Below are 23,732 nucleotides of genomic sequence, written 5' to 3'. Positions count from 1 at the left end.
GAAATAACAAAAAAAAGTAAGAAGTAAAAAAGGATACCAAATGGGAGAAAAACAACTTAAAAGAATCTGCTATGCAGACGACAAATCTGCTATGCAGGCAGTATTTACAAAACCGTCATCAGACCAATAATGACATACGCGGCAGAAACACGACCTGACACAGAGAAGACAAAAAGGATGTTAGAAACAGCAGAGATGAAAATACTTAGAAAAATTGATGGCAAGTCACTATGGGACAGAGCTAGAAGTACAGATATACGACTTAGATGCAAGGTGGAGAACATCAAGAACTGTTGGAACGACAGTTTACTGGAGGCACATTGAAAAACAGTCAGAGTTATGTCTACATAAAAGAAGAAGAAGAAAAAGGTTATAAAATTGTTTTCTTGTGATATGCTGTAAGTGACATAGTATTGTGTTCGTGTGGGATTAAACTGTGGAAAAAGAAAAGGACAACTCACTACCTCTTCTGAATTTGTTAGTCATAAAGGAGGATATAGGATATATAACCAAAGTTTACAGAAAACCAACCCACACCAACATATATTTAAATTATTACTCAAACCACGATATAAATATTAAACCGGAGAATCAGCAAATCACTATATGATAGAGCCCAAAATACCTGTTTCAACTAAAATGCATTTCATTACGAAAAAAAAACGTGCTAACAAAGATCTTAACAAAAAATGAGTATCGATTGTCATTTATAAGCAGGGAACTTGACAAGATTGAAGAAATAAAACAAGAAAACACCAAAAAAATCTAGAAACACTAACAAGAACGGATTTGACGGAAGATAACAACAATACGATACGTAAAAGGTTTATTAGAAAAATTAAATAGGTTATGAAACAAATACAAAAACACACTGGGATCTACTATTTCCAAAATCAAACCCATCAACACACAGGACTGATTAAATAACTGCACTTATAAAATACCTTGTGAATGCAACATTTTTTTTATCTGGGAGAAACCCTAAGACCACTAAGTGTTATGATAAATGAGTATGAATCATACATTAGATACAGACATTTTGGCAGATATTGAACACGGAGTACAATGAAAAGATGCATCAAAAATCGTAAAAGAAACAGATAGCAAAAAGAGGAAAATCAAAGAAGCAGCTCTCATTTAACCAAATGAAGGAAAAGGTGTAGCAAACTCATCAGTAGAATTAACAGGCTCTGGTTGCATTACAATTTTATATCAATCCGAGGGTATACAGCCCTCAGAATCTCGCTCAAAATATGGCTATTTGTCTATAAGTATCGGGGCCGAGTAAGTCAATTGCCAAATTGGTTACCACAAAACGTCAACTGATGAACATTTACTGAATAAATATAAGGATAACGAACATAAACTTCAATTGAAAGTCATAATATTGTTAAAAGAAACGGATGAAAACAAGAGAAGCCAAAAGATTCTTCTTCTTCATGGTCCTATTTTTACATACACCTTACCCTAAAGGACGAGTTGCAACAAGCTATATACCTGCTCATTATTCATAATATGGCCAGATATTATAGTTTGCGCTCTGTGATTGTATGAATAATCTCGAACTCCTTCCCAATTTTACGTACAACCTCAACATTAGTCACCCGGTTCACCCATGAAATTTTTAAGATGCATATGTAACAATACATCTCGAAAGTTTTAATCTCTTTAAAAGAAGCTCCAGAAAGGGTCCAAGCCTCTACTCCGCGCAATAAGTAGAAAATACATAACATCTAAGGATAAAGACTCCTGAAGATGCTGATCCTGCCTTCCGTATGCGTTATTTTATTTCAATGGATTGGTCCTATTGGCTGTTTATATTCGTACAAAGGTATGTGTAGCTATCGGCTTTGCTTAACCAAAAGCTGTGTACTTACTATTTCGCGATTACTGTATATGTTAAATACCAACGGGGACGGCAGGCACCGTTGTCTCACATCTGTATCTATCGAGATTGCCTCTCTCCATCGGTCCTCTATTTTAACGTTGATTATAGTAGATAGTATAGATGATTTCTAGGTCTTTATCATCTACTCCCGCTCTTTTCAGGATTGAAACGAACATCCAAACTCATACAAGTACACTCTTTTTACCTTTGGTTGGGACAAAAGTGGATTTAAGGTGGAGATGAGCTCAATCGCCTACTTAAATCCACAATTATATCGAGAAATATAAAAATAAAACTCTACAAAACAATAATACGCCCAGTCCTAATATATGGTTCAGAGACCTGGACTCTAACAACAAATAATGAAAACATGTTAGGATGTTTCGAAAGAAAAATACTAAGGCGAATCTATGGAGCAGTGAATGACAATAAACTTCGAACTTTATAGAATATACCAGGAACCTGATATCGTAAAACATATTAAGATAGGACATGTGAGGTGGATAGGGCATGTAATGCGGATGGAACAAAATGACCCAGCTAGAAAAACGCTTCTTGATAGACCCATTGGTCAGAGAAGAAGAGGAAGGCCCAGAATAAGGTTCCTTGATAAATTCGATGAAGACATGAGAAATATGGAAATACGTGCTTGGCGGAGAAAGGCGATGCGATGGATAGGGACGACTGGAGAGAAATTCTTGAGGAGCCTAGCACCCACGTAGCGTTGCAAAGCCAGAATGATGATGATGATGGGACAAAAGTTGAAAAGAAAAATTTTACTGGCTGGTAACTGAAAGACACGTGGCCATCGAAACTGAGAAGAACATATATCATAATAATAGACATTAGTCTTTATTTTATTCACTTTGGTTTTATTCGTTTGGTCATATTAAATAAAAATTTTGTTATATCTGTCTTTTAGAAAGGCAATCCTGAACAAATTTTTCATTTTTGCAGTATACAAATGATGAAATCGCTACCTTGAAGTCGTATTTTAATGGATAAATGAAGGGTAATCGCGAATAGTTACTTCAAATAATATGTGTACCTAAAATATATGCAATAAACCGTTTCCCAAGAAATAACTTTTAAAATGTCATAGTTGTAGAAGTTATATACAGTGTGGTCATAAGTAATTGGTGACTATGCCTAACTTACATGGAATTATTATTGTTTAAGTCGAATTACCTTAATAAAAGTGTTAATATTCCGAAATATGGAGGATGTTAAATTCATTTCTTATATAAATAATTCTATAAAACTTTAAGATTAATTATATATTTTTACCAAAATTTGTGGCAGGAGTTTTTGTGGTAAAAACGGTCATTCACTGGTTCTTTGCATATCCAACGAGTTACTTCCAGTCAAACCACTCATGCATTCTTAATATTAATACTAAATAATTTCGCAATATGGTTCCACGAAAGTGCAGAAGTTCACCTAACTCTTATTGTTTTATTTGTAGCGAATCTATAGTGTTAAATATTGGCTTTCTAATTTTCGTAATTTTAATTACTGGTGGAACTTTGTCTGATCTCCACCAATTGTTGGGGGGAAGCTTATTAAATTCCTTTCCCCAACGTGTACGGTACCAAATATTTTAGGACCATGGACTGTTAAAGAGTTTCCTTCGATATATGTAAGCAGACTTCACGGCGATGATTCCTTATGTGTTTGGTTTGATAGGGTTGTACTTAGAGAAAACAAAGCGAAAATAATCGGTACTACACATTTAATAACGAGAGAATATTTACAAAAGCACTATTACTAATTAAAGAGTTCGCTTTAACACATTGTTCATTGTTATACAGGCGTTTTAGGGGCGCGCGACTATAGAGTGCCACTAGTGCACTTTTTTCTGCATTTTGGAGGCGAAGAGATGGCTTAGGTACCGACGACTACCGCACACCGCACGTTCGGCTATCAACTTGAGAACACACAATCACATCTTGCAGACTTAACTCCATACACCGAAAAAAAGTGTTTACGTCTTTTTAGTTGATAATGTTGTATGATGATGTAATAATGTATATGTGGCTAAAATTACTCAGAAGGGAGAAAGGAAAGTGTGGTGGATCCATACCTTTTATTATTCTTGTGAGCAGTATGGCGTGTAAGCTTTAGCAAACGAGCTAGTCAATAATCCTGTGATTATTACCGAATAAACCCAGAAGCATAGTAAACTTTTCAGAGTACCTCGTCTGGGGTATTTATGTGATTTTGGACCTAGTACGTGTAGACATCCGGCGAGATGGTAGAACAACCTTTTTCACTTATTCTCCGAAGACAAAATTAACACATTTAAATACGTTTATTTACATTTTGCCTACATTCATTAGGTCCAGGATCCGGACCGGCCTCGGCAAATTTAAATATATAACAGTCAGTCTTTAAACGCAAAATGTTCGATTTATATCTACTAAAGTGCATCAGGGTTTCGGACGTTTTGTTTCGCTGAGTTTTGATTATGTAAGTGTATGTTTGTGTACTAAGTGGGTCAATAAATAGTTTACACAAACAATTATTTCCAACAAAAGAATTATTTAAAATTCCTTGTTTCCGATAAGGGAGAGGTACGTGCAGGCTCTACACTTAAGCTGGATACTAATTACAGGAAATCTCTAAGTCTCAACAATCCCCAGATTGGATTACTCAGTGTATCTCAGTGACGACACACTGATAAGGAACATACAATGTCTTTTAGCGGTTATCTAAAATATAAGTTGACTTCAGCATTAAGACTTGTTAGCGGGAACTACCGTAAGTCCACATGATTCAATAATGTTTCACTTTCAGGAGTATGTTGCAAATATGTTTTTGTCTCTGTAGAATGTCTTGACCAATTTGGTATACGGCCCGAACGATACTGGCAGCACTTGAGATGTGGACTTATAGGAGAATTCTTAAAGTATTATGGGTGGACAAAATATCAAACACCATAGAACTCAAAAAACTTGATCTGGAGGGCTAAATAAATAGAAGAAGAAGAAATCAAAAACACGGTGAAACAAAAAACACGTTTTTCCCAAAATCACTTATGTATTTACATACGGTGACCACGATTTCTCTAAAACTATTTGACCGATCCTTCTCAAATTTTAACCAAGTATGAACTAAAATAGTCAGATAGCCAAGCGGGCTAGGCGGCCGATTCTCATTCGCTTCACTGTCGAATGGTTCAGTGGATGTGAGATCGTGCCCCAGCTCGGTGTAGAGAAAAATAAAAAAGGCTAACGCAGCAGTTTAAAATTCTAGATGAATCTGCGGCTTAGACTAGAATATACTGGTGTCTGATCGGCCTATGGTGGAGCAGTACGGCAAGAGATAAGGGCTTGCGGCTCGGTGATACTCCTCCATAGATCCCTACCGGAAGGGCGTGGCGCCTAAATACCGGTGTATATATATGAACTAAAATAACGCTATAATTTAAATTTTTTACCATTTTCGGTTGTAACTGCCTAAAATTGCAAAAAAAAATTCCAATATTTTGTCTTTAAACTGCTGCCATTCAGTCATTTCTTTATAGAACGTGTTTTTTTTTTAGTTCATACCATAGTTACTATTATATTAAACAGAAATCTTTTTGAATTGTATGTTTCTGATAATTCCTTATTACAAAATCATGGTCGCCGTCAATTTTGGGACAGCCACAGGAAATTCACCATTTTTAATTTATAAGATGTTAAAAATTAATTATAATGACCGAAGAGGGGAAGCATAGCTTATCGTCTATCTAATTCGACTCGACTCAGCCCGATTCCATTCGATCCGATCCAATTTTATTTTATTAGTTTCGTTCTCGGTACGAGTAACGAGTGGACGCGTTCAGGATCTTAGTAATCTGGTTGTACGCAAGCGCGGTTCATAATCAATTCAGGATTGATTTACACCGCGGACGAATTTCGAACAACCTTCAATTCAGTCTTTAGTGCTTGGTTTGTTTTATTTTACAGCCTAGCCCTAGCCTGATTTATCGAAGAGCTTTTTGGTAGATAATATTTTAATTTTTGGATAGATTTATGTCCTATGAAATGGGTAAGTTCCAGCTTGGTACGTAAAGGTTGTTCTCTATCTGATATAAATTATGTTTGTTTTATAGATTTGAACGAGTTTTTATATTTCCAACCAAGACCATCTACCAGTGGCTACGTGGGTAATGGCGAAGATGCCATATTTAGATGGAATAACAAAAACAACCAGTAAAAATCAAAGGAAGCGGAAAAACGCTATTTTTGCATTTTTTTACTTAATCAAAAATTAAAAACATAACCAAATAATGTAAACAAGTTTTAAAAATTTATAAAATAATAAATTACGAAAAAGTAAACAGTTATAGGCGCCAACGCTAACTTATTAGCTTTTTATCTGTTTAAAGCTTAGAGCACAAAATATATAAAAATGCTTGTAAGTATTTTCAAATGTCTATTGCGCATGTACGAACTCCGAGTTATCTTCAAATCCAAAGGATCGGCTGAACTGGTTCTGAAGTCTGAACTACGGATTAAGTTACCGCGAACGACAAGATTCCGGACTAGCAGTCCCTCTCAGTACAGAACTTGATCACCGCAAACGTAAATTTTTACACTGCGCATGCGAAGTAAGCCTGAACGCGTCCAAAATTCGTACCGCGAACGAAACTATTAATAAACACACGTGGGACTGCGTTTACTACTCCAGGTAGTGTGTGGTTGCGCGATATGCCGTTACAGTTGGTTTAATATCTTCCACACCTCTCTGCGATCCACGCGATAAGAAAGCTACGCTTTCAACTTTTTTTTCTTCGAAATTGAAACATGATACAGGCCCCTTAACAAATATATGAAGTTGTATGTACATAGAGATGAGAAAATAATTTTAATAGCTTCTACATTGATATTAACAGTTATATTAAGGTATGCTGACCGACCTCATAATACTTTCGTATAATGAGTATGTTGTTGCTGTGTATACTATTCCTGCCGGATCCCATCTTTATTGTAATAAAATAAACGTTTTATCGTTTTTCTCAGGTGCTTATAGTGTGTAAATGTTAACATCATATTTATTTAAAAAATATATGGTTAACTATTATTGGTATCGTATGTATGTATTCTCTAAAAGTAAGCAATAACTACAATGTAAATAGACTTAATCTCAAAATGGCACAAACATAAGCGATATGCTGATAATTTCAATTAAAAGAAAAGAGAGACAAAAATGTAAACACGAGAGACTAAGAATACATGAAAAAACCAAAATTAAAGGTCATATAATCAGTTCGTGTAGCTAAGTAATTTCTACGGGGAAGTAGTATTTTGTAGTACTACGAAGAACTGTAAAACTTGTGTATTTTTCAAATCAAAGAACATCAAGGTAGCGAAGTTATCTACTGAAGGTATAACTATTAATATTAAGATAAGGTAGAGGGAATATTATGACTGTTAATTTGAACGTAAAATGCTTGTGTGTTATGTAACTGTAATGCAAGAAATCCATATCATTATACACATCATATTTGTTACATTTAGTAGATAGTAAAGCCTAGATATTTATTTTGTTAATATTGTTATAAGTTAGGCAATTTATTAGCAAGCATATTAATAAAAGGTCATAAGTTATCGTGTTTTTTTTAACAGAAAAGAAATCTAAATCCAAAGAATGTTCCAAGATCTGACCTAATGGAGGCTGGACAAATCCTGTATGAAATCAAATCACATACTAAAACTGGACTTCAGATTATCCTGGATGATAACAATATGTGATCCTTCAGTCGGCTGCCTATTTTCCATTTTAAGCTCTAATTACCTTCTCACCACACACATGAAATTAAGGGAAACTTTGCCGGTTGTTCAAAACTCTTACGAAAACGGTATTTACTCGCCCAGACCCTGCATTGCTCTCCTGACCGCTAGCTATGCCCATCTTTGCTCAGCTATGCTAAAATTGTGACCAATAGGGTCACTCCGCTGCGACTCCTTGGATACGAAATTGAACCCTAAAGTGCCGGGTCTTCAAATTTTTGTGGGAACTTATTTAAAATTAAAACGCAATTAGGCGAGGTAAAATTCGACAACTACGTTGCTAATTTTTGTTTTCAGCCGATTCGGCAAAAACCTTGAGAAGCGATTAGCTTTAGGTATTTTAACTATTACGCCATCAGCCAGGGCGTATCAAATAATTTTTTATGTATTTAATATTCGATATTTAAGGGAAAAAACTTATGCTACAATACCTGGCCTCTATGATCTTCATCTTTACTGTCGTCAAGTCCCTGGAACAAAGATTCATATTCGGCAGTGTTTTCGTTTGACTAATATACAGATCCTCAGGACTTCCTACACCAATACCCTATAGACCACTTATTCTCGCACTGTAAACCTGTCTCTTGTATAAAAGCTACTTCGAATAGTAATAGTAATTTCTGCCGAAACCTCCTTCTATGCTGAAGATTAGCTTGCAGGACTCTGATTAGAGCTATCGAGGTCTCTAATGGTTTTGAAGGATACCCTTCCAATTCTGTAATACGACTTTTAATTAGCAGCCTTCAATACTTTATAGGAGTCCTCGTCGATCGTATATACGAGGATTTGCGCATCCTCTTCGATCTTCCGATTCTTCAGCAACCGGTTTACTACCTTAAGGTCTTTATTTGCCTCTATAGACGGATATTAATCATTGCTTCCTCAGCCTATTTCTCGGGGATTCGAATGAGAATCATGGGGCGTTTGGGCATCTTGTTGGAATTAAGTACATTTAAGTCTCCCTTTCACATGCCTTCCATAGTCCTCAGTAGTCTATTTTTGGTGTATTCGTTAACAGTTTACCCACAGGGTCCCTGTGCTAAATGATGTTTTATGGAACTGCAGAAGTTGATTAAGACTTCTAATAGGAGCTTCATCCACTACTCTTTCCAGTTTATTGATTGACAGGTCTGCTTGAGCCTGATCTAGTTAAATATCAGAGGTACCACCGCCATCTGAATACTTTTGTGACATTGCTGTATGACCTAGTCTGCTAGGTCATACAGCAATGACCTAGAGTTCCATGTTCTTTTAGCAACCTTTGGGGGGGGGGGGGGGGTAATGGTATTCCCGATTTGGTTTAATGGGGATTTGCTGTGGTCTATGTCCTAACAGTATTTTTGTCTCTTATCTTTCTTTTCTGGGCTACAGAGAGGCGTTTTTTGCTACTTTACGCACAGTCTGTTCCTCTCGGAACAGCTTCTGGCTGGCTACTTGGGACAGATACAGAATCCACGACTGGAGTAGCCTCTCTGATTGTTCCCGTTGTGTTTTCAATCTCTTGTCCATATTTGTTCCCACAAGTTGGGACGAAATATTGTCAGGCACAGCAGTGTGCCTTTACTGTGCTAAGAGTATAATCCCCCAGAGTTTGTCAGCTCTCTGAGGCATCACTTAAAGGCAACATTTGCTCCCCTGTGCCAAGAGGGTGTTACACCTCGGGATTATTGAGCGCAGTAGTTGCACAACGAATCTTACCTCATAATGAATCAGTTGTGATGCAGCTGTCTGTGATTTGCCAATTAATCGTGATGAGTGTGTCTGTGTCATGTTCAATTATTAAATCTACAGTAATGACATACCTGCCGCCCCCATTCCATGTTCTCAGTTGATCCACGGGTGTTTATTTGGTTTTACCTTATTCACATCTGTTCTATTTTTACATAGGACGTCCTCTATCAGCCATTGGGACGTGCCGTGTCAAGATTGAAAACATCCCCATGTATATGCATACACACATAATATATGCATACAAATACAGTATGATATTGGAGTGATAAAAAAGGATAATATATTAAAGGAAGTGTTGGCACCAACTATGACGACACCATTTTTTTTCGCTATTTGTTTTGTCTCACTCTTACAAATAGTAAAGCTACAACAGTAGCTTTACTTCTCTTCTTCTTCTTCTCGTAGCACTACAACCCGGAGTGGGTTTTGGCTGACTGCACAACTTGCTTCCATCTTGAACGGTCGTCCATAATAGTAGGTCAGTGGGTAGCCCCATTGTTCTTAGATCCGACCATATATTGTCTCTCCATCGCATTCGTGGACGTCCTAAGGGTCTTCTTCCTGTGGGGGCTTCCTCCCATATTAATTTGGCAAGGCGGTTATTAGGGAGTCTATGGACATGGCCAGCCCATCTAAGACGTTGGGATTTAATCTCTTGGACTATATCGCTCGCAACTTCTCACAACTTAAAAACTCTTTTGTCTCGAAGTAGTCTTCTTCACAACTACATTTTAAAGTCTTTAATGAAAAGTTCCGTTGTTCCTATTTCTCCGTAATTACATAATGGATCTTGCCTTAATTTTATTTTGAAGATGTAATAGAACCCAAGTGTGATTAAATCTTAGTCTACAAATGCTTTTTCCATGCCGCCAAGTATGAGATGGAATGGAACTTTGTATGTTTTTATAAAATACTCCCTTTTGATTTTCAAAATACCTACCAAATTTTCCATTCTTCCTTCACTTGATTTTTTGAAAATATATTTAAATCTGAAGTTCTACATTAATAATTACTAATGTAATAGTGGACGGTGTTAGTCCCTAAGGAAAATTGGTTCAATGTTAATTAAATTCGTTATTCAATTGAGTTCAAAATATTTCAATATATCGTTAGTAGGTATGTACAAGTTCTTTAAGACTCATTGTAGAGTCTTAAAGAACTCATCTTCATTTAAGATTCATTGGTTGTAGGCTTCTACTATTATTAGAGATTTTTTACTTTTCCAATATGTTCTAGTAAGATCCAGTATAAATAGTTCATGAATTTTGTTTATTAAATTACTGTTTTTAGAAACAATTTTCGATAGAAATTTTTCACATAAGTATTTTCTTAATGCCAGAGGTGGTTCACAGCATTCAACCATTAAATTGGAATTTGGTGTGCTCATCATGGCTCCAACGCATTTTTTTTTACTTTTAGTTACTATACAGTCTAATTTATGAAGACGATATTGAGCGTGGTTGCTATAACTATATATACTTATAAATACAATGAGTTCACGAGGTTTGACTCATAGACAATTCAAAGAGTTTTTAAAATCTACTGAAAGTAAATTTTCTGATTTCTACCATACCAAAATGACTGTGGTAACGCATTTGAGGAAGTATGAAATTTAAGGAAGTAGATTCAGGACTTTTTGACGAAGCAAGGCAAATGGGACGACTTTAAGCTCATATCTGACGAAAATTGGCTACGTGAGTTCACATTTTTTACAGATTTGCTGTCACACCTAAATAAATCAACTACAAGGCATCAATTCTTAAATGAGCTTTGGGGACATTTAAAACTGTTCACACTACAGCTTAAATTATTTTCCAGTTGTATAGATAAAACTTAAAGCACCTATTTTCCCAAAATGATCAATATGACACCTATCTCAGAAGAAAACTTACAAAGGTTCGCTCAACAACTTGAATTTGAGGAATTTGAAAAGAGATTTCTAGATTTTAAGGAAATTGAACTGTTGTTTAACATTTTTTCCATGCCTTTTAATGTCATTGTCAATGAAAAACCTGCCAAACTTCAACTCGAACTAGTAGATATGCAATGCAACACTGATTTGAAGCAACTTTTCCTTAATAGCAGCAAATTGGAATTTTATAAGGTCATATTAGGATACATTACCCAAATATAGTTGCTAACACCCAAAAAACAATGGCTATGTTTGGTACAAGTTATTTGTGTGAATAATCATTTTCAATAATAAAACTAAGGAAAAATTGTGTTCATAACAGACTGTAGGATTTACACCTTTTTTCATTCCTAAAAATTTCAGCCTCACAAATGCAGCCAAATTATGACCAATTCATGCAAAAACAATTCCACATGTCACATATCCCCACAAAGTCTAGATCTGCTTTACCCTTCTACTTCACAGCTAACATAAAATTTTACTTTAGTTACCTACGACTGCTTTTGAATTTCAATCACTTATTTTGTAATATTGCATAATATAACTGTTTCCTAAAAATTAATATTTTTATTTCAGCACACAGCATAACCAAAAATGCAACAGCTTGGCTCTCCATATATTTCTTTCCTAAATATTGGCACACAAAAGATAAAAAGTTTCTCCATCTCCATACTAAATAAATGCTGCTTAGTGTTTTTAGATATAGTATTTACAGATTAATTTATGCTAACTTTTTTATGTTAAAAAAAAGGGAGTTGAAGTTTTCATTTTAATATGCTAGGGAAAATTGTGTCAGTTTTTTCATATAGAAAACAAACTAATTCAGCTTTATAAAAATGATTTATTCATTCATTCATTATGACAATGACTTATAACTTAGAGAACCTAAACAAAACCAATTAAAAGTAATTAAGCTGATGCCTTCTGCTCTTTTTTGCTAGCTTCTACAGCAGCTTCACTTTTTTCATACTCTGAAATCAGTTCCTCCACTTCCTTGCCGCTTAAAATTTTGATCATAGTTTTATCATTTTTGCGGGTAAGAGTAGCCATTTCCACTAGAAAATACAAAAGATTAAAATGGTGAAAAATAAAAACATAACTTCCACTTAAACATTTAAAAAATCCAATTGTGATTATTTGGACATTTTAAAATGTTGTCCATGTAAGTTTGTATGCAGAAAACCATCTCTATTAATAAAAATTTTTTAATAACTTCTAATGGTGCTACATTCCTTTGTGGGTCTTGGCCTGGGGTCAGATACTTTCCTTTGCCACTACCTCATATTCATGGATTTAAGATGTTCTACATTTTGTTTCCATATTTTACAGTGCCTTCCTCTTGTCTTATTTCCTTGAGGTTTCCATCTCTGGATTACTTTTACAGCTCGATTATCTGGCAAAGTGCCCAAGCCATATTAGTCTTTGTGACTTTACAAATCTAACAATATCTGCGCTCTGCATTAATTCATCCAGCTCATAGTTCATTTTTATTCTCCACAAGTTTAATAACCGGTATTAATGAAGTTCTTTTTATAAAATAATGCAAATAATTGATTATTGTGGAGTATTTATACATAAAAACTTAAAAGCAGTGGTTCCAATCAGTATATTTTCATTATAACTGTTGAAGATGAGAATATAATAACAGTTTGGTGAATATGATCATTTGTTCCCTATTTTGCAGCCATTATGTCAATGTTCATCTAATAAAGTAATACTAAAAGCACATGATATACTTAATAGAAACATTTTGTCATATACCTTATTTTCCAACATATTTAATATTCTATTATAAATCAATATGAAAGATTATCATTTTTATATTTTTAAAATTTGCATATTGGCAAATGACCTTACCTTTTTCAGAAGTTAGTTTTGCCATATCCAGTGTTTTTGCCAGAACCTTCACTGCTAACGTCTTTGCATCCTTCAAAGTCATTTGACCTTCTTTATATTCTTGTTTTAAACTTGAAATTGCTGCCTTTAATAAAAAGTATTATTAAAAAAATCTACAAACAGATTTAACTAAAATCTTACTGAGCTGTTGTTGCCTATGCAAGTAGCTTTCCAACCAGAATAGTTGCCACTGGGATCTGACTGATACAGCTGGTACCCATAATGCTTATCCCATCCCATATATAATATTGAAACACCAAATGGACGTTTACCTTTAACATTTATTAAAAAAATATTAATGAACAATTAATTTCATTAATAAATCTTGTACAATACCTCCATACTGAGTGTATGCCTGCTTGACATCACAAAGCCAGGAAACTAATTGTTCGCAAGGAATAGATTCACCATACTGATATAAATATCTTTGACCTATAAGTCTCAATTCATTTGTTAAAACATTAGCATCAGATGTTATTCCAGCTACACTACAAACCATATCACTAAAAAACAACAAGAACATTAAAGAAACATTTTGATACAGATCTATTATACTTACTCATTTAGTTTGTATATTTTTTCTGAAATAAAAACCTCATCTAATAATTTGTTAGTGTTACGCCTTTCAGCAGCCAACAAAATTCCATCATTTGCTAAAATGCCTAGACAAGTACCTGCATGAGAAATAGCCTCCATGGCATATTCCACCTGATACAATCTCCCTAGAAATCAAATTTTCATTAGTTTTTCACAACACTTAATTAGCTAACAAATATATTACCTTCAGGAGAAAATATTGTAGTTCTGGTATCATATCGACGAGCCTAAAATAATTTGGTTTATAAAAATTAAAAGTATTTAAAAATGACACAGCAACAAATATTCTCTATAACCTCAAAAACTGCTAATAATACACCGGATAAGGTTGAAATAAATATTTAAACTCTCTGCTTACCATCTTTTGTGGTTGATACTCTCAATATATGTAAAAATACTGAGCTTACAAAATTTTAAATATAAATGCTAGTGAAACTGAAACTACTCAATGAATTGCTAAGTTGTTAAAATGAAGTTTTGACTTTTTGTTTTGACAGATGAAACAAAAACGGAGCTATGTTCGTAAATATACTCTTCCAATGCGCGATGTCAAATAGCCGTAATTACACTCAACAAAATATGATTTGACGAAAAATAAACAAATATAGAATATTCTACTAATATATCTTAAAGTATATCCATAACTAATTAAAATTAAAACACTGATTTACAAAAAATACTTTAATTTTTATAAAGATAAAACTGTTGGAAAATTGTAAAAAAGAGATGATATGTAGAATTCATACAGAACAACAAAGATAAAATAACGCTCTTATAATTGAACAAAAGGATAATGCAGTTTGAAATTCCTAAAATATCCAACAGATGTCAGTATATATACTTCCGATCGTGCGCAGTTCTTCCTGTTCAGTCTACTCGTTCAGTGTTCGTCACTTAATTTTTAGTACTGGGGCGACTGGCAAAAAAATGTCTTTGCTTTCCGCACGATTAGCTGCCTCATTGGCAAGAAATGCCCCTAAAAGTGTATCACAGGTAAGTGAGTTATAAGTTTCTGCTGCTAATTCTGTATTTACTGTTCGATTTTTACTACAATAGAAACAGTTTCGGTCAGTCATTTTGCCGAATGTCATGACATAATCACAAGATTTTAGTTTCAATATTAATTTTTAGAACTCATGTAAATGCTATTTTAAATGTTTAATGAAACGTCCATATTCAATTTTAACTATTTTTAGCATAATCTACTATTTTTGAAACTAAAATTATTTGTTAACCTATACTTTGACTTGTTACATAACTGATGGATAAACCTAATTTTTTATCTTTTGATATTTCAATTTGTAGATCGCGGGAGCTGCCTTCCCTGCTGCATCCGTTGCAGCCCGCAACTTCCATGCTACTCCACAAAACAAAGGTGCTGAAATTTCATCCATTCTTGAAGAGCGCATCCTTGGTGCTGCTCCAAAAGCCAACCTCGATGAAACAGGACGAGTCTTAAGTATTGGTGACGGTATCGCCCGTGTATATGGGTTGAACAATATCCAAGCCGATGAGATGGTGGAATTCTCCTCTGGTCTCAAAGTAAGAAAGATAAATGTTTTTATGTATCAAATATCAGTATCAAGTATTTAATTCGTGTATTTTTTGAAATATGTATAAGTTCTTGTGTGTACTTTTGACTGCTGATGGCAATATATTAGCTAGCAGTGTCTTGCAAGTTAACCCTTAATATTTAATATACAAAATGTACCTGAGCATTACGAAACTTGCCTTGGAATTATATATTATTGGGAATTTTAATTACATAAATAATTTATATGAATTATTTGCAGAAATATTACATAATTAACCTTCATGAACCAGAGAATTAACTGAGGTGTGATATTTATAAGATTCTTATAGATCCCTAGTGTAGTTTTATTGATTTTTTGTCCTGTATTTCCTGTTCTAGTTTTTAATAAGGCTTATATAAATGTGTGTGTCTCATTTTTACTGAATGTATTCCTTATTTACAAATGGAAAATGTTAAAGAGATTATAAGGTTACTGTAACACTGGATGGTACACAGAAAAGATGGAAAAAGGTATAATACTGACCAAAATATGCAAACAAATTTCAGTAGAAAATAGGACTAGGAGAAGACTGGAGCTTGGATAAAAGAAATCAGATCTAACTAAAAGGAGTTGTTGTGACAATGATAATGATGAATGTTGCTGAAGAATAAAAGAAAATATGTTGCCTGAAAATAATTTCATCTTAATTGTTCAACTTAAAAAGAAAATACCAGTTTCTTCCATTATTATTCAAAGAGAAAATCTAACTGATACAAGATTATTAAGAAAAATGAAAATGCTCACTATCTTCTAGTATTTTTTTAGTAGATTCTGTTTGGCTTTAACTTCATTTGAGATCACTTAAACATTTACATGCCCTATTTACGATTTTATTTGTAACTTTTCAGGATTTTGGTTAATTATCATTTAAAATGCATCAATTATTAGAATATCAGAATAATATTTTGAGTATATAATAGAAACAAAGTAAAAGCAATGAATTGACATACATGATTGTGATTTCAAAGGGTATTTGTTTCCAAACATTACCATACACTACATGGAGCAGTCCCATGTGTGTTTCTTAACAAAATAAAAATAAATTGAATTAAATTAAAAACCATCACTCAGTGCATAGATGATAAGAAAGCTATGCTTCCTTTCCTCGCTCACTCCCATAATGAGATGTCATGTTTTTGTATGACTTTGGCCACAAAATGGACATATAATACAACTAAAACTGTTTTTTGTAAGACATCACTAAGTATTCACATAAGTATTTTTATTCTAGCAAAGATTATTCTTCTTAACTCTATAGTATATCTTAGCTGTCTTTGCGATATATTTCACAATATCTTAAGGCTTTATTTTTTTCATGTAAAGCCATTTCTGCTTCTGAAAAGGTAGAAAAGAAATAAGAGTTTTTTAATACTCAATAACATTCTATACAATCCTAATCTTAACTGGATTTTAGATCTTTATATTGGTATAGTGGCTTTAATGCACCATTTACTATTATCCTCCACATATTTTGCCTAATAGTTTTATATTTTATATATTTTTAAATTGTTGAATGTTCCTTTTTGTTTTAATTTTATAACTATAGCCACTACATATTACCAACTGGGAATATCATGATTTTTGTTGAAAGAAATGGCCAAATGTGGGCCTTTGTTCTTGCAAGCAAAAATAATCTTCGTATGATTCACTTACTATGTCTGGTTTCTATGGTTTAAAATTCCAAAGTGCGTCATCTATGTTATACGGCCTCCTTTTAGTCCTGACTCCCAATTAGAAGTTATTGGCAAGTATTCTGGGAAGCGAAAGCTCCAAGCTGTGCACAAGTCCTTGAACTTTTCTATTAAAGCAAAACATGGTAGTCTGTATGCCTGTCTCTAGAATGATGACATCAATCACGCTTTTTGTGATCATCTAACCCATTACACTTTATTGGTAAAGTCATTTTTTAAGTCATCATTATTGCCCATAACTTTTCTCAAGTCAATTAATGTGGGTCATATGTTGCTCATTTCATAGGTAATCTCTTGCTTAACATGTAAAATGATTGATTGTCATCTTCTAAACACAGCATTTTACCAACTCTAGACTGCATACTGTAACTTGTCCTAGCGTCCAAACTTTTTGCTAATACCATACAAGACAATGTGATGTGGTACCATTTTATTGAAGCAAAACTCTCATTTTGTATTTCAGTGGTCACACAAAATCTGATTATTCTTCTGTCTGCTGAATTTGACATAACCTCTTTGAAATTGGGCATGTTGGCAATTATCAACATTTTGATGTTCATGAGTTCTTGCTTATTCAGTATCATTCCCAGTATTATATGACATAATAAGATATATATGTGGACAACTTTTTGTTTCCTTTTTGGCAATTTCTTCTTGACATCCACTTTTTCTTCTAATTTTTGTATCATCTTTGACCACAACTCAAATCATCTTACTTCTAGTTGTAACATGTTTTTGCAAAAACTAAAAAATTCTAGCATGGAAAATAATCCTTGCATGAAATTGAATACACTGTTTCAAGTCATCCTTTCACTCTTTTGAACCTTCCACGGTTTTGTTGGTCATTGCATTTAATCCAGGGAGTTAAATTTTTTCCTCAGTGACATTGAATAATTCTGGTTTATTACAACAGCAATGTTACACAAGCATATTTGTTATACAATTGTTGAATAAAATTATTTTACTTAATTTAATATCAGTACTCTAAAAAATAAACTAATAAACTGTTAACCAGTAGTAAATTAAGTGTTTTAACACGTTGCCTGCCGTAGAGGATTTTGTAATACTTTCCGATCACGCCATAGTCACCGAGACGGCATCACAGTTACATTAAAATTCTCGGTCAAATAGACCTCGCTGGCGTGCAGAGCAATTTTTTTCTCAGTCACATAGACTGAGACGGCAAGCAACATGTTAAAAAATTATATCTGTTAAAATAAGTCTTAACCTAAGTAATCTATTTATTTACTTCTTTCTCGTCTGTTTAGGGTATGGCCCTTAACTTGGAACCTGACAACGTTGGTGTTGTAGTATTTGGTAATGACAAACTCATTAAGGAAGGTGACATTGTCAAGAGAACTGGTGCCATTGTAGATGTGCCTGTTGGTGACCAAATTTTGGGACGTGTAGTGGATGCCTTAGGTAATTAAGTTATTTCTGTTGTCTGTATGTATTTTTGGTCTACTTCAAAATATGACATAGTAACATGCATAACCACACATAAGATTTAATATGGTATTAAATGTTTTGGTTTCAAATGGGACACATGTAACATATTTATATCAACAATTTTGGCTGCTGGTGTTATGGAGAAGCAGATACAATAAGAGGCTTCTGGTCAATTCAATCCAGCTTTGCCTTCCAGTAAACAGTTTTGAGTAAAAATATTGTCCATTGAGGAAAAAGGTTTTTATTGTTAAATGTTATTATCCCCTTTTTTGATCGATTGAGTACTCGGTAGTTTTACATTTTCATTTGGAAATCCACTAATTTCTGCAGAAGGAATAAGGAATTGTTGTAATAATACTTTAAAACATATTTAAAAACATAGATATTGACCTAATCACATCTATCACACTCAGCATAATATATTAAGAAACTAAGAACAAATATTTTGTTGCCAATTAGCTATGCGTCTTGATAATACTGCAGTTAGTTATTATTTAAGATTTAATAGTAAAGTTTACAATAAAACATGCAATGTTTTGGATATAGAACTATCTGAATTTATTTCAGAACTATACAGTTGGAATTTTATTTTAAAAAAGGCATGAAATTTCTTATGATAGTACACGATCCCACTGCAGGATCACTACAAGCGTAACATAGTTCATCAAACTCACATTTTTACATACATTTAAAATTAGGAGAATACATTGATCATAGGTTGCCAGTCAAAAAGTGGCCTCCACTTTTAGGTGTCCCTTTTGGCCAGCCAAAAGAAACATGTTATGGAATCCATAACATGTTATATACAATAATATGTTTTTCTTGTACTGAAAAATGTGTAGAATTGAATTTACTACACTACTCTTCACTAAACTTATAGCAAGAGAGCATTAAGCTCCAATTGTGTAGCAATGGAACACAGGGTTCTCTTGTTGACTGGCTTCATTAGGTCTCTCAGATGTAGGTATTTTTTTTGTCTTGATATAATGTCCTAATGCAGAAATCAGATAAAAAAATATAAACCAGTATAACAAATATAAATTTACCACATTTATAAACATAACAAATAAGCAAGTCTTCTGCATAAAAAAAAACTTAATAATACTATACTTCTTGGTGTTAACTTGTCTTCGTTAAGGTTTTGCTGAATACAGTTGATGGCTGGAATGGATACTGTTTCGTGTTATCTTGCGCAGGTGAATATTTCTTATTGATGTTGAATTTGGGGACAAATGTAGTCTTTCCTACATTACGATAGGCTGACGTATTGTAAAAGATGGACTGAAATTAAGTTCTGGAAAGAACTTGGTTCCAGAAAAGGACTACAAGTTTAAGCTGCTGTAGTTGAAAACGTTTCTGTCTTGCAGTCACAAGCATTTATAATTACATTATAAATTTGTTAAATAAAAAAAGATCAAGAACATTTATATATAATAAAAATAATAAATTATTAAAGTATATACAGTGGTACCTCGACATACGAGTATAATTTGATCCGTAATCTTGTTTGTATGTCAAAGCAATTTTCCCCATTGAAATTAACTGAAATGTCATTAATCCGTTCCAGTCCCCAAAAAACACGTTAGTTGTTTTTGTTAAGTGTTTTTAACACTTAACAAAAATAAGAAAAATGTATTTAAAAGAAGAAACATTTATTTATAAGTAACAAAAAATACATACATCTTCTGTAAAAACATAAAAAGTGAAGTGCTTACGGAAGCGCTTAATTTTTGTCAGTGGTCTTCGCTTTTTTCGTCAAACTTTGCTCATTTTCATCTGCAGATCGTTTAAAAAAAACCCAAGGAGGTTTGTTTCTTCCTCCCTTTCAGAATATTGCGGAAATGTGTTAGACAAGTTTCGTTGAACAACATCGATGCACGACCAGTTGTAACTTTTTCGGGGTCATTTTTATCCACGAACTCTGCAACTTTCTCCCACATTCCCAGGATCTTTTTTATATCTCTTTTAGAGACAACATCTTCCAATTCTGGCTTCTTTGCAATGTATCCTTTGACTTCTATCAGTTCCGAAAACGTTTTGATGTAAACCTCAGCTGCTTTCACATCCGAACTTCCTGCCTCACCATGCCTGACGACGGAGTGAATGCCGGTCATTTTTCTAAAGTTGTCAAACCAGTCCCGACTGGCTTTAAACGAGTCTTTCGATTCATCACTTGTGGAAATGTGTAGGATCTGCTTCAGCAAATCTTCGTAAATTGCTCGTGCTTTCTCACATATGATGCTTTGTGAAGTACAGTACATATCATTGATGTGGTACGCCCGTACGTCCTCGCCAAGTCAGGTACTCCTACACCTTGCTCATGTTTTTCAATGGTTTCACGTTTTAGTTCAATAGACATCATCTTCTTCGAACCCATGGTTGTAAAAATAAATGTAATATTGTAATGTACAAAAAGTACAAAACGCGAACCCAACTTATCAACAATACTTTGAAAATGAGGGAAACAAGCAAAGCAGACAGACTGAGGTCTATAGTAAAAATTTACACAGTGTAAATTACACCGACATCGAGAGTGCAATATGGTTAGTATTAGAATCTGAATTTTTGTCAGATTAACTTACAATGACCATTTAATTTGTCGGTCCAAGTAATAGTCACGTACAGACCCGTAAAATGATCTTTATGGCGAGACCATAAAGATCTATTACCAATAAAACTACCTTTTTATTTATAAAGCGAATTAGAAGTAGTCAAATAAGAGGTATGAATTTGAATAAAAACTGATTCCTCGTATCTCAAATCTTGCTCTCATCTCAAAGCAAAATATCGCTCGCTCCGCGGCTCGTATCTCAAAACACTCGTATATTAGGGCGCTCGTATATCGCGGTACCACTGTACTTGCAAAATTCGAAAACCACGTGAGTTTGTAGGTTAGGTTTTGAAATATAAGAAAGTTGCTGGAAAAAACAATTATGAAACATGAAATTATTTATCAAAAGAACAATGATTATTTTTGTAAAATAATGATAAACGTACCGCAAGAGATTGTTAAAATAGCAGCAAAAATGAAATATTTCAATTTATTATGGAATTGGAAACTTAAGGCTCGGTGTTACCCATTCCATTGATTCCAATCCTGATCAGATATTAATTGTTAATATTAATTTTTAAAAATTGTATTTCAGGTAACCCAATTGATGGCAAAGGACCATTGAACACCAAACAACGTTTCCGTGTAGGTATCAAGGCCCCCGGTATCATTCCACGTATCTCTGTAAGAGAACCTATGCAGTCTGGAATCAAGGCTGTAGATTCACTTGTACCAATTGGTCGTGGTCAGCGTGAGTTGATCATTGGTGATCGTCAAACTGGGTAAATATTTTTAATAAAAGTATCTTACAACAAATTTATTATTTTTTTTATAAATATAAAAAAAATTAATTTATTTTTGCAGTAAAACTGCTTTGGCTATTGATACAATCATCAACCAAAAACGATTCAACGATGCTGAAGACGAAAAGAAGAAATTGTACTGCATTTACGTCGCCATTGGTCAAAAGAGATCTACCGTGGCTCAAATCTTGAAGCGTCTTACAGACACTGGTGCAATCAACTACACAATCATTGTATCAGCTACTGCATCTGATGCTGCACCATTGCAATACCTCGCCCCATACTCCGGATGTGCTATGGGTGAATATTTCAGAGATAATGGCAAACATGCCCTCATCATTTATGATGATTTGTCCAAACAAGCCGTAGCCTACCGTCAGGTAAGCTAGCCGTAAATATCTTTAATTAGATTTCTATTTACACACAAATTCGTTTTCAGATGTCTCTGTTGCTTCGTCGTCCTCCAGGTCGTGAAGCCTACCCCGGTGATGTATTCTACCTTCACTCCCGTCTTTTGGAACGTGCTGCTAAGATGTCTGAAGCCCACGGTGGTGGTTCATTGACTGCCTTACCCGTAATTGAAACCCAAGCTGGTGATGTATCAGCCTACATTCCAACCAATGTCATTTCTATCACTGATGGACAAATCTTCTTGGAAACTGAATTGTTCTACAAAGGTATCAGACCTGCAATTAACGTAGGTTTATCTGTATCCAGAGTAGGATCAGCTGCTCAAACTAAGGCCATGAAACAGGTAAATTGATCTTTCAATCATGTAAATTGTTTTACTTATTACATAATCTTGTAGGTCGCCGGTTCCATGAAACTGGAATTGGCCCAATACCGTGAAGTAGCTGCTTTTGCCCAATTCGGTTCAGATCTTGATGCTGCCACTCAGCAATTGTTGAACAGAGGTGTACGTCTTACTGAATTGTTGAAACAAGGTCAATATGTACCTATGGCTATTGAAGAACAAGTAGCCATCATCTATTGTGGTGTAAGAGGACATTTGGACAAAGTTGATCCATCAAAGATTACAGTATTTGAAAAACAATTCTCAGAACACATCAAGTAAGTAACTAATTAAAACCATTCTATAAAGTCTATTCAAAAATTAGGAGTAATCAATCATCAGGTGTCCAAAACATATGAAGGTAGTTCCATTTCGCAAAAGTTTAATTGAAAGAATCTTTTGATTGAATTCAAGTGATATTTTTTCGGTCAACTTAAATTTTTGGCAAACTTCGTATTATTTCAATTGTAATTTGATTCCTTTCGTGTTGCAGGACTAGCCACAAAAACATCTTGCAGAGCATTGCCAAGGAAGGAAAAATCACAGACGAAACTGACGCCCAACTCAAGAAAGTCGTTCAAGAATTCTTGGCTAGCTTCGCTGGTTAAATATAAATAATGCAATTAATATTAATACCTAAATCGTCACTTTTGTTGATGTGATCTGTAAACGTTTAAGAACTTCATGACCTGTAATCCTTTCAAACTTAGAATAATTAGGCAGGAATCCTATGTTATCCAATAAGGCACGTGAAAGATTTTTCTTTTCTCCATTTTACAATATTTATCGATCATTGTTTTTTAAGGATATCTTATTTGTAAAAATAAAAAATAAACTTTATATTTTTTTGTTTTAATTTTATTTTTGTTGTTTCATTTTTATTTGACCAAGGAGTCCGGTTGCAGTTAAGCTATACTTAATTCTAACAGTCCATTAAAGGAAGCCTATTGTTCAGGAAATTAGGACTAAGAAGAAATAAGCGAACCCCCAAAAAGTGCTTTAGTAGTGTTGAAATTTACATTAAAAATGTTAAATGTTTATAAACATATTTATAAAAATGTTTATAA

At 34.0% G+C, this 23,732-nt stretch overlaps 2 protein-coding genes across 2 annotated transcripts; one reads left to right on the top strand and one right to left on the bottom strand.

Annotated features, from left to right (window-relative positions):
* Positions 1-12,132: 12,132 nt before the first annotated feature.
* On the bottom strand, positions 12,133-14,316 carry Prosalpha3 (proteasome alpha3 subunit). The gene is made up of 7 exons (XM_072527872.1): positions 14,163-14,316; positions 13,989-14,031; positions 13,767-13,929; positions 13,544-13,710; positions 13,349-13,479; positions 13,169-13,292; positions 12,133-12,366 (listed from the first exon to the last, which is right to left on the bottom strand). The coding sequence occupies exons 1-7, from the start codon at positions 14,163-14,165 to the stop codon at positions 12,221-12,223; spliced, it is 777 nt and encodes a 258-aa protein (XP_072383973.1). The 5' UTR covers positions 14,166-14,316; the 3' UTR covers positions 12,133-12,220.
* Positions 14,317-14,646: 330 nt separating this feature from the next.
* On the top strand, positions 14,647-23,526 carry blw (ATP synthase subunit alpha blw, mitochondrial). Its single transcript, XM_072529069.1, has 8 exons — positions 14,647-14,797; positions 15,110-15,346; positions 18,338-18,491; positions 21,665-21,851; positions 21,934-22,252; positions 22,312-22,626; positions 22,681-22,943; positions 23,159-23,526. Exons 1-8 carry the CDS (start codon positions 14,732-14,734, stop codon positions 23,271-23,273), a joined length of 1,656 nt encoding a protein of 551 aa, XP_072385170.1. The 5' UTR covers positions 14,647-14,731; the 3' UTR covers positions 23,274-23,526.
* The last annotated feature ends 206 nt before the right edge of the window (positions 23,527-23,732 follow it).

The sequence above is a fragment of the Diabrotica undecimpunctata genome, chromosome 4 (assembly GCF_040954645.1).
Source record: "Diabrotica undecimpunctata isolate CICGRU chromosome 4, icDiaUnde3, whole genome shotgun sequence".
Classification (NCBI taxonomy): domain Eukaryota; kingdom Metazoa; phylum Arthropoda; class Insecta; order Coleoptera; family Chrysomelidae; genus Diabrotica; species Diabrotica undecimpunctata.
Note: the sequence above shows the minus strand (reverse complement) of the source record. Positions and strands in the feature narration are given on the sequence as shown.